Genomic DNA, 11,864 nt, shown 5'->3' with positions numbered 1-11,864 from the left:
CGGTTTTCATCAGCATTGTTCTGTTTATTCAGCCATGAAATCCATGTTTTTCCATGTTTACATCAGGACCTGTAGATGTTGTTAATGTTCAAGGAGATAAATGCAGAGCATGGCTCTTGTATCGTTATTATTTCTCAACAAGTAAGGAGATTTTGCATAAATGTGTTATTTTAAAATCCGGGGAGAACGCTGAACGTGTGACATCAATAGGAAGTATCAATATTATATCCTATTTCAACTTCAAGACGTGTATGAATCATGATACTAGTCTATTTGTACACCGATCATTCATGAAAAACAACTCAAACAAAACATGATCACCTAACCCTGCCTGGTACTATATTGCATTGGTCATTTGGGGATTTATAGCTAAAAAGGTCAAGAGATCGTGTTGGTGAGTAGACGGCATCGTAAACAACATGAACAGTTAAGAAAGCAAATTTACCGTAGTCAAAATCAGCGCCATGTTCAAACAAATCTAACAAGTGTTCTGATTGGTCTATTTTGTTACCTCCCTATTGATTGGTCGGTCTCCGCGAACGTCACTTCCGTCAACAATGCCATGTGTTGCTTACATAAACCAGACAAATCAAGTCGGTCATTTTACAGGCAAGTGAAAGTGTTCAGAATCGTGTTTTTGTTGCAGGGGCATCGACACGCACTCTCTCAAATATGTCAGGAATAAAATGGATGCAACTGGACACACCGCTCATTAATTGTTGCAAAAACAACGTAGTATATCGCTTGCTTGACTACTGTGGAGGATGATAAACATCTTACCTTCACTTGTGCCTCCTGAAGTTTACCAGGCTCTATGGGATGGGAGTGTGGTGAAGAGCCCTCAGTAAAGGTGTCCTGGTTACTTATTGTCATGTTATCAAAACACTACCCAATGATCATAGGGTTTTGATATTTACATCTAAAAGTATTAATTAAGAAAACATTGCGAGAGTAATTAAACAGCTCAAAGTATTACATAACTTATAAGAAAAGGGTCAGTGTGGCCATTTTGACTAAGTTGTGTGTTGACTTTTGTTTGGCATTTTGACAAGGGTGTTCCCTTTCTGTTGGGACCCTTGGACCTGTTTGTCAACCAGAAGAATCCAAATACTTTTCAATGAAAAGTAACATAGGTTATTTCATATTCTGTCTGAGGAAAACTGTTCCAATTTACAAGTTTACATGTGTGGAAGTTCATTTATCATTGACTGAATGTTACAGAAATGGGCACGCTGAATTGTCATTATGAACATACATTGCCATAAGCACTTTAATACAAGGAATTTTGCAATACCACACTCTCCCAGCGGCTGCTTGTCAAAGTTCAGATACTAGACTATACTCAAAGGTTTCCATTTTAGGGTTAGGGTTCACCTGATTTTTTTATGTTAGTATTGCTACTGTAGTTGTCTGACTTGTCATGGTCCTTACTTCCTTTAGAGTAGTGTATTTTCAGGGACTAAATGTCACTTATTGATAATAATTTAGTTTCTTTTTGTCCCTAGATTCTTCAAGCTGGATATGTACTAAACCATGGCAACCATATCACTTGTCCAAGGTGCTAGTCGCGGAATCGGACTGCAGTTCTGTCGTACCTTGCTTGCCCGTGGTCCAGACTCTGTTGTCATAGCAACATGTCGATCCCCAGACTCTGCAACAGATCTTCAAAAGCTGTCCCAACAATACCCGAACCAGCTCCGCATCCACCAGCTAGACATTACACGTGAGGGTGATATAGAGAAAACATCACGCACAATTGCAGAAGAAACAGACAGACTGGATCTCCTCATCAACTCCGCAGGTATGCTGCATCCATCAGGGCGTGGGGAAACAAGTCTCAAGGATGTATCTTCAGAGGTAATAGTGGCATTCAGGAGAGTCTTTTAAAATCAATTTCTTTTTGTATCTTATATTTTTTTATTTTGTTGCATTTCATAGTTGCTCTACACTTTGACAAATTTATTTTATATTTTGAATGGCTTTGATGGGAATTTAAGTTCTAATTCTATATTTTATGACTGCTTCATGTAATTGAATTGCACTTTCTCTGAAATAGCATTCTGTCAAATATGAGTGAGTGAGTGAGTTTAGCTTTATGCAGCTTTTAGCAATATTCCAGCAACATCATGGCGGGGACACCAGAAATGGGCTTCACACATTGTACCCATGTGGGGAATCGAACCCGTTTGACCAACAGGCTACACCACCGCCCTTGTCAAATATGAAAGAGGTGGGTATGTGGTGATGCAGGTTACGTTTTATTGTCTAACAAACACATTGTCCATTATTCACCAATATTCACCATAAGAATTCCTTGCTGCCAGGGGCTGTCGGTCTCAATGATGACCAATGCTTTGGGGCCGACCCTGATGACCAAGTACTTCAGTCCCCTCCTTGCTAAGGGGGTTGGTGTGTTCGGGGTGCAAGCAGCAGAGCCTAAAGCCAGACATTCGGCTGTCCTGGTCAACATGTCAGCCAAGGTTGGATCCATAACTGATAATGGTAGGTAGTAACATTCCTCTTCACATACTTTAACTTGAAATCTGTTTGTCGGTCTTGGCCACCATCCTTTACATGAAATATTTGTGTGTGTGTGTGTGTCAGTCTGTCTGGGTTTTTTTCAGGTATATAATAGTGGTCTGTAAATAATTATTGTGTGTTTACACAAATGCCAATTCATGTTTTCTTTAACTCGATTCAAATTCAAAACGACTTCCTGGTGACAATGCTGATGTCATTACTTTACTAACTTAGGGATTTTGTTTCCGTCTTCAGGTCTTGGAGGTTGGTACAGCTACCGGATGTCTAAAGCTGCCCTGAACATGGCCACTAAGAATCTCAGCATTGAACTTGGCAGAGGTCGCAACAAGGTGATCTGTGTGGCGTTGCACCCTGGGACTGTGGACACAGACTTGTCCCGCCCGTACCACAAGGGCGTCCCGAACTTGTTCACTGTGGAGCACTCGGTGAACTGTCTCATGAATGTCATAACTAGTCTCACAATGAAGGACTCTGGGAAATACCTCACTTACGATCGTACAGAGTTGCCGTTTTGATGATGGAGGGACACATGGCAACATGTTGATGTGGGCGTGACTAGGTGGGAGATTATCCTGGGATGATGTGTTTAGGATAGGTTGAAAAACATCACTAAGTTCCAGAGACAATATATTGTGTGACAGACATTCTACCTCATCTGTAGTCTTACTTAGGGACCAGTTCAAAAGTTCAATAGGATAAAAAACTGAATTCCTTAAGTTTTGCGACACCTCCTCTCCCACCCAAAACTTTATTCTGGAAATGCTAAATTCTTTTTACTACTCACAAACATACTGTCATGGTGAATGACAAATATATTATTGTACTTTTTCATATGTTTTGATATAACATTAACAAAAGTCTGGAATGTCTAGAAAAGGAAATGACAAGTATTTCAATGTTCACAGTTTGAATAATGATCTAATGTAGTATAAATAAGAAGGGATTTTGGTCAATTTTAGTTATTGTATGAAACACTGAGAAATAAGATAAGTTGATTTTAGAGGACTTCCAGGGCCATTAATACCCCTCCCTAAACTTAAAAACTTGAGAAGTTATTACAATTTTTATCCGACAGCCAAGTTTTGAAGCGGTCCCTAAGGGTTGTCTATTGACAAAAGTTTGTATTGCAACATACATTTCTGTCTATATTGTGTTATACTGGGCACTGAAAGCGTTCGACAGTGACTGGCACTGATGTATCTGTGGATCTACTGAATTAGATATTTAGCATGGTCAGTGGTCCCCATATTGTTGTCACGGTTACAAGGGAGATTACAACTGTCAAAAAAATCACTTTCCTGTTACAAGTGTTTTGTCAGTCAAATTCGAAGGGAGACAATTGTGAATGAATAATTATAACTTGATTATATATACTTTTTTACCCAGTATTCCACAACACAGCAAAAATATTGGAGGATATGTCTCAGAAAATAGTACTGGTAATATGTGTTTGTGTTATTGTATATACTGAGGGTTTTGGGGACCTTGTAAAAGAAGCCAGCCTTAATAAAGTATTTGTTGTGTTAAATCATGTGTCGTGTAGTTATTAATTCAATCTGAAACTAACATACACACTATTTATCTTTATCATTCACATTCACTCCAAACAACTGGCTTCAGCTCCACCCTGAAGAGTGCTGGTTTATTTTTTTATCCCCCGCAACGCGTTTTGCGGGGGGTATTAAAATGGACTCCGTCCGTGCACATTTGTCTTTTCTGGAGCAGAACTCTAAAAGCATTCAATATTTCTTCACCAAACTTGGCACATACATAGATCTGGTGGTGTACTGGCTTTTAGTACTTTTGGAATTCTGATTAAAATATTTTTGGCGTTTCCATTGCAACAAGTTTGACTTAGACTGAAATTGGTGGTTGTGTTCTTTTCCGGAGCAGAACTCTAAAACCGTTCACTATTTCTTCACCAAACTTGACACATAGATTGGTCTGGTGGTGTACTGGTTCCTTTTTGGTAATTTTGGAATTCTGAATAAAATATTTGTGGCATTTCCATGGCAACAAGTTTGACTAAAACAGAAATTAGTGGTAGTGCACTTTTCCGAGCAGAACTCTAAAACCGTTGAATGTTTCTTCACCAAACTTGGCACATACATAGATCTGGTGGTGTACTGGTGCCTTTTGGTAGTTTTGGATTTCTGAATAAAATATTTTTGGCATTTCCATGGCAACAAGTTCGACATAGACTGAAATTGGTGAATACTCTCCTTCCACTTTTCTATATACACACCTAAATATTTGACATAATCATAACTCGTAAACATAATCATGAAGAGTATTTTGCCATTGCAGGGGATATTGATGACTTTGTCTTCTTGTTACCCTGCTTTTAGCAACATTCCAGCAATAACACCAGATATGGGCTTCACACATTGTACCCATGTGGGGAATCCAATCCAGGCATTCAGCGTGACAAGTGAATGCTTTAACCACTATACTCTGTTTGCAGTGAAAACGTACTGATGAATTTCACTTTAAACAAAAAAGTAAATCAAATTAAGTGAAATTAAGATTGCGAATCCTCATAATTTTACCTTGCCAAATGAACATTTAAATCTCAAACTTTTATACATGTTAGGATAAAAGTTGTTTAACAAACAGACTATAGGTTACCCCACTACCATGAATAACAAGATAGAACCTTTTTCATTGATGTCAGTCAAGAACCAGTCTAGAGTCGCACATAGACCAGAATGGTGTCGACTAGCAATAATAACAATGCTTATCTATAATGCGACTAGTATAGGCTCAAAGTGTTATGGCCAAGTAAACATAACAACTAACCTCCAGAACCGAGGATACAAGTCAAAGAACACACAACCAATCCATATTACTATAGTTAAATGAAAGAATCAGGTCTTCTCTTACTTCGCGTATACATTATGAACACCAAAATAAAAAAGCTATACACATTTCAACAAAAAAGTGTTTATTCATGAAAATATTTTTAGAAAATATTGACATTCTAAAACAATGATAGAAACAGTAGCAGCAGTCTGTCATGCCTCTCGTCAGTAATATAGGTCCATGAAACCTTCCAGGAACACATGCAAAGAGTTACTGAAAAAAATTAGAACTTTTCCCCAAATTGTGGCAAAGATAAAACTTTGAGAGTCTGGCATTCATAAAGTTTGACCTGATTATCAGGTTTCTATCTTCTTGAAAGTAGACAAACAACAAGTATTGAACACTTCAGTATCAACATCAACATCTCCAAATATACAGATGTGCTTCCATGCTTAGCAATGGAAAACCTACACATTTCAAATTATACAACAAGCATTTTACATAAATACTGACACATAACGTAATTGTTAAAATGAAATATAATAAATTCTGAAAGGTGTCAAACATCACTGAAAAGAATGAAAAATAGTTTTCTTTATTCAAGAGTACAGTTTGCCTTGACATTGTCAAATTTAAGATGTTTTGGAATGTGGAGAGATAATCTGATCTGTCATTAGGTGTTCATAGAACAGTTAATATAATTGAATAAGGAACACAGAAATGAACTTTTTATGATTTGGGTGCAGGAAATTATTATTCTACAAACAGCAGGGAAAATGTATATTATGTCTTTTTTCGGATTTTTTGCTTCTGTACCTTCGGTATGTTTACTTAAACGCCTTATACAGAAACAATTCTTGCCCAATGTGGCGATCTAATCACGTCTCAACAATGTCTTATAAAATTTGTTTTTCCAATTTTCTTCACCTTTGTTAAAGTGAGTGAATGAGTTTGGTTTTACACCGCTTTTAGCAGTATTCCAGCAATATCACGGCAGGGAGACCAGAAATGGGCTTCACACATTGTACCCATGTGGGGAATCGAACCCGGGTCTTCGGCATGATGAACGGACGCTTTAACCACAGGCTACCCCACCACCCCACTTTGTTAAAGGCCCAGATTTCATATTTCCCTTTCTTAGTATACACCCATGTACAAACATACACTTAAGCATGGCACTATAAAAGTGTAAAAAAACATAATGACACTAACAACATAAAAGTGTTTTCACGGCAAGGTGCAGCAATGACCAATTTCATCATGTTTATGTGAAAGAGGGTTCAGACTCGATGAAATAGGCAGCCATGGGAAAATAGATTCTACTCAATCTAGCACCAGTCTTGTGTATCTGTTCCAACCAATGATCAACCCAATGGCACAGATACCATATCTTAATCTTAACTCATCCAACAGCCAGGCTAAGACTAATATTGGGTCTACACTGAGGAGTATATCCAGCAATCGCCCTTTAATAAATGACTAGCAATGAAAATCTAAAGCATTAATTTGATTATGTGATTAAACTGATGATACAATTTACTACGCAAAGCTTAGTCTGCCAGTGTGTAGTTGGTACATGAATGCAGTATTCCAAAATGAGTGTCCTTAGCTTACACATTGAACAAAAAGGTACATTGTTCCTAATACAAAGTCCGGACTATTCGCAATCCCGGACGAATTTGCTGAGAAACGCAACCGTCCGGATTAACGAGGCTTCACTGTATACATCATTCGTAATGTTCTTACGTTTGCGATAATGGTAGCCCTTGTCTATCTAGAATTCCAAACTAAAAGCCCTTGGCAGGGACACTGTAAGAAAAGTTATTTTGTTGAAATTTAGGACTTTGGGAAGTTAGAGGTATTTTAAAACTGAATATTAACATAGCATACAAAGAAAAAATGTAAACAATCAAAACATCAAACACAAAACTGGTCCTGTTACCAGAGTGATGCAAATCACCTTACAAAGCCTTGACATTGTTAACAAATCTGACAGCATGAACTGAAAAATGTTTAAATCTAAACTGTGAAGTTTCGCTGACATATTCTGCAGACTCTTAGGACTAAGTATCACTCTGTAACCAGTTCGAGATGTATCCCTGCATTATATCTACAAGCAATAGCTCCACTTGTTAACTATTCTTGTCAATTGATACCACAGGTACAGAAACTTTTCAATAACACTTAACAAAATATAACAAACAAACATGCAGCCAAACAGAAAAATGTTTGTACAAAGAATCTGAAAAGTTCAAGATGAACAACCAATCAACATATTCATGATCTTAAATGTTATTAAGTAATGAGATTCCTTTCGAGACAGACATACCCTTCATCCGTGAACAAACAACGTGATCTCCTGAGACAAGGACAAGGTAGTCCACTAATTAAACTAATAATTAATTAATATCCAGTCCCCTGCATCAGTCTGATGTAATTAACATGAAACTGCCAACCTGATTAATGTTATAGTTATTGTTTCCATAAACGACAGGAACAGACATTGTTAGTTCCCAGTGACAGAGTGAATTTAGTTTTTCACCGCTTTTAGCAATATTCCAGCAATATCACAGAGGGGGACACCAGAAATGGGCTTCACACATTGTACCCATGTGGGGGATCGAACCAGGGTCTTCGGCATGACGAGGTAACACCTTAAACACTAGGCCACCCGTCGCACCTCTCTCTCGTCATGCACGCACAGAGATAGTCAAATGCTGTTTGAGTAGATCTTTCAGTCACTTCACTCCATGTCAGTTTCCTATTGGAGGAAATCCTGAAGTAACGCAGGTCTTGGACATTCTCTAATCTGGTGGAGACCTGACCACAAGTATGGTGCTCACAGACCTACAGACCATCTCAGCTCAGCTTGACCCCAAACAGGATGCTTGGTGGGATGAGGCTTAGGAAAGCTGCATTGATTGTGTTGCTCTGTCAATGATGCCTTAGCACCTGTATTTTAGGCAGACAGTGATTGAGTATAGTTTTACACCAATTTTAGCAATATTCCAGCAATATCATGGCAGGGGACACCAGGAATGGGCTTCACACATTGTACACATGTGGGAATCGAAACTAGATCTTCAGCGTGACGAGCGAACGCTTTAACCACTAGGCTAGCCCCTCACCCCTTTAGGCAGACAGATGAACAAGTGTTTTCACACCCATCCCACAACACGTACTGCACATTACCTTCAATACTGACAGGTCAGCTATAATCAAAAACGTAAATCATGTTAACATGGAAGACTGATATTTTGCAAATACAACTTTCACGGGTTCTGTACTAAACTTTTCAACATTTGATAAGGGTCATGCCTTTCACTGCTGATGACTATTACCGATATGCTCCTTAGAAAATGTTGAGTAATATTTATCAAACATTAAAGCAAGGCAAGTGTAGGAGCAGGGTTGTAGGGTGGGGGTAGTTGGGAGATCTGCAAAATACGTCTATTACAGCCTTGCTGGAAACAATTACACAATAAAAATTAAAATAAATCATCTTATATAAACTTACAATGGCCAACAAGCTGGCTATTAACAGATAACAATGTACTCATCTCAACGATACCACTGTTCACTTGACACCAACATACATACCAATCACAATGTCGACCATTTGTGTGCCTGGAATTTTTTTGAAAAGTAAAAATTGGGCTCCTGAAAAACAGAAACTGTCTGCCACAAAAATAGACTTGTGCAGGACTCATATTTTTCAAAATATTTGGGGCTCAGATAATTTATCAAAAAAATATCTGGTTTTGTGGTTTTAGCTCAGAAAATATGTAGATAGAAACATCTTACAAAATGTAAGCCTCACCCAATATTAAATAGTTGGTCCCTTAATCCTGACAGTGAGACTGTAAACATATTTTCTTCAAATAATTGAAAGAAAAATAACTTTGTTTCTTACATGGATTGTCATAAATCACAGTGGGGTGGTTTGCATTTTTTTCAAACTGTGAACACACATATATTAGTCTCTGGCTTAAGACATATATTGTGAATACATTTTTATCAGTCTAAGTAAACTTAGGCTCCGTATTATTCGTCACACTGCTATACTGAGTCTAACAAAACCTAGTAGAAGGTCGCGTCAGCTAACCTTTTGGACTGACCAATCAGAACACAACTTACCAAATCGCGAAAATTAACATTCGCACAAACCGTTTGAACCTTTACCTCGAATGATTCCGAATGCTATTTTCTGCACAATCGCTTCCGAGTGATACACGCAATGAGAAAACAGTCGCTGAAAATAGTGTTTTTGTCAATATTCAAGGAAGTCATCTTGCAAAAATATAAGCAAATAGTAACCATGTCATTAGAAACCCATAAGCGTATATACTGCAGGTCAAATATCTGCATATTTATGCAGATTTTCGTTTGTTCATAGATCAGTGTCAGCGACCATGGAAGAGAAAATACAAAGACCGTTTTGTAAGTCCCGTTTTGTAAGTTTACTTACTTAGACTGACATTTTTATGTGTTGCAGTTAGACTAGGCTGAAAACATGAAACAGAATTTAAACACCTCAATATATGTGTTATATAAATACAAATATATTTGCTCATGTACACCATCCAATATAAGTACATTTTCATATGTATTAACATGTAATATATCCATTATATCCAACACAACCTTGCAACAGTTACATGCTCCTCACAGCTGGACTCTTGTATTCTGGCTTCTAGTTCGGTAACATGTCATGTGACCAGGTCATGTGACAGGAACAGGTTAATGTTGTCATATGATCTATGTTCATTTAAAAGTTAAAGAAAGAACTGAATATTTTCACTCAAATTGGAGAAAGATCAAGTGTGATACTTTCACAAAATGCACATGTGTATTTAAACAAATTCCATTATTATACAAATAAAAAAAATATGTTTTATTCAAATTACACGTCTCATCTTCATGGAAATTAAATGTGTGGACTACAATTTTGGACTTTTCTTCCATTATGATTCTATGCTGGTTAAATGTTTACCAAATCTGGCCAGACTTTGAGATATAGAGGAATGCTACTGTTTGAGTTAACTGAAACAACACATCATGACAACAAATGTTATCAAGTCAAAAATCATGATACTCCTAACATCTCATGTTCCATTAGTAGTAGACACATAGTAAGTGAGTGAGGGGTGGTGGGGTAGCCTAGTGGCTAAAGCGTTCACTCGTCACACCAACGATCCAGGTTCGATTCCCCACATGGGTACAATGTGTGAAGCCCATTTCTGGTGTCCCCCGCCGTGATGTTGCTGGAATATTTCTAAAAGCGGCGTAAAAACAAACTCAGTCAGTAGTAAGTGAGTGAGTTTAGTTTTACAAGTTTGTGATCATTTTAGGAAAGTAAGAAAGCTGGGGTCAAACTGAGTCAGAGGTTAAATGGCACATTTCTGACCTCTCATGTCAACAAGCATGATATTGTTTCACCTCTCAGAATTATCTGCATATTCAGCACAGAAGACAATTAGTTGTTTTAGTGTTAAAACACAACATATGATGTAGAAAATATATGATCATGCAACCTCTATGACTGGATATTTTTTAAACTGTGTGTCATAATGTACACATTAATCCTACTGAATAAATACCACTCAACAGGAATTAAGCACAACCCCATTCATTCATATTACAATATTCATCAAGCCAAGGTATGAAAGAATTAGGTAGTCCATAATTTCTTTTGAGTAGTATACTTAATGTACAACAAACACAAGTATAGTAGAGACAGTTGGGTTTGTGAACCTACAGTAAATATACAGTGGAAGCTGTCTAAACCGGCACACGTCAGGACTGAAAAAATAATCCGGTTTCGACAGCGTGTCTGATTGTACAGAACTAAACTAGTTTTATCACTCTCATATACATTGTTGTATAAGGTGGTTCTCTCAATTTCTCTCTCAACTCATTAATTACATGTACAAGTACACCCATACTGAACTAAGATTAAATTATCTTTGTCGGCAACCATGTAGTTTCAACACAGGATTACTGACTCCTTGCCACGCGCCGGATTAGACAGCTGATTACTGTATAAACACATATTCGTCCGGCTCATTTCATGCCAAGATCCGGAAATCACAGCTGCCGGGTTGCAGAGCTTTTAAATGATGATAAATGTACTAGCCATGGACGGGACTGAGATTTTATACCGATGTTGACAACTTGCTGGATTGGACAGATGCCGGTTTTGACAACTTCCACTGTACTAACCAAACATTAAAGATCACTCAACTACCGACAGGACTCTCATATCATAAAGACAATGTAAACACACAACCTTCAAATTGAGGATGTTCTTTAACTTGTATATATCAGTTCATATCAGTCCAACTGAGTGAGTGAGTGTAGTTTCACGCTGCTTTTAGCAATATTCCAGCAATATCACGGCAGGGGACACCAGAAATTGGGCTTCACACATTGTACACATGTAGGAAATCAAACCCTGGTCTTGGGCATGACGAGCGCCACTCAGCTACCCCACCACCCCCTATAACAAGGAAATACTCTTT

The 11,864-nt window shown here is 37.8% G+C and overlaps 1 protein-coding gene across 1 annotated transcript; it reads left to right on the top strand.

Annotated features, from left to right (window-relative positions):
- Positions 1-535: 535 nt before the first annotated feature.
- LOC124267563 (C-factor-like) lies at positions 536-4,069 on the top strand. Its single transcript, XM_046702510.1, has 4 exons — positions 536-609; positions 1,506-1,857; positions 2,325-2,502; positions 2,776-4,069. Exons 2-4 carry the CDS (start codon positions 1,534-1,536, stop codon positions 3,054-3,056), a joined length of 783 nt encoding a protein of 260 aa, XP_046558466.1. The 5' UTR covers positions 536-609; positions 1,506-1,533; the 3' UTR covers positions 3,057-4,069.
- Positions 4,070-11,864: the final 7,795 nt, after the last annotated feature.

Source organism: Haliotis rubra, unplaced genomic scaffold, assembly GCF_003918875.1.
Source record: "Haliotis rubra isolate DU_JTF1 unplaced genomic scaffold, ASM391887v1 Scf132, whole genome shotgun sequence".
Classification (NCBI taxonomy): domain Eukaryota; kingdom Metazoa; phylum Mollusca; class Gastropoda; order Lepetellida; family Haliotidae; genus Haliotis; species Haliotis rubra.
Note: the sequence above shows the minus strand (reverse complement) of the source record. Positions and strands in the feature narration are given on the sequence as shown.

Bases quoted from the DNA above. Each gene is read 5' to 3' on its own strand.
- LOC124267563 (XM_046702510.1), top strand. From the start codon at position 1,534: ATGGCAACCATATCACTTGTCCAAGGTGCTAGTCGCGGAATCGGACTG. The intron at 1,858-2,324 runs GTAATAGTGGCA...CCTTGCTGCCAG, and splicing joins TCAAGGATGTATCTTCAGAG to GGGCTGTCGGTCTCAATGAT. The intron at 2,503-2,775 runs GTAGGTAGTAAC...TTCCGTCTTCAG, and splicing joins TGGATCCATAACTGATAATG to GTCTTGGAGGTTGGTACAGC.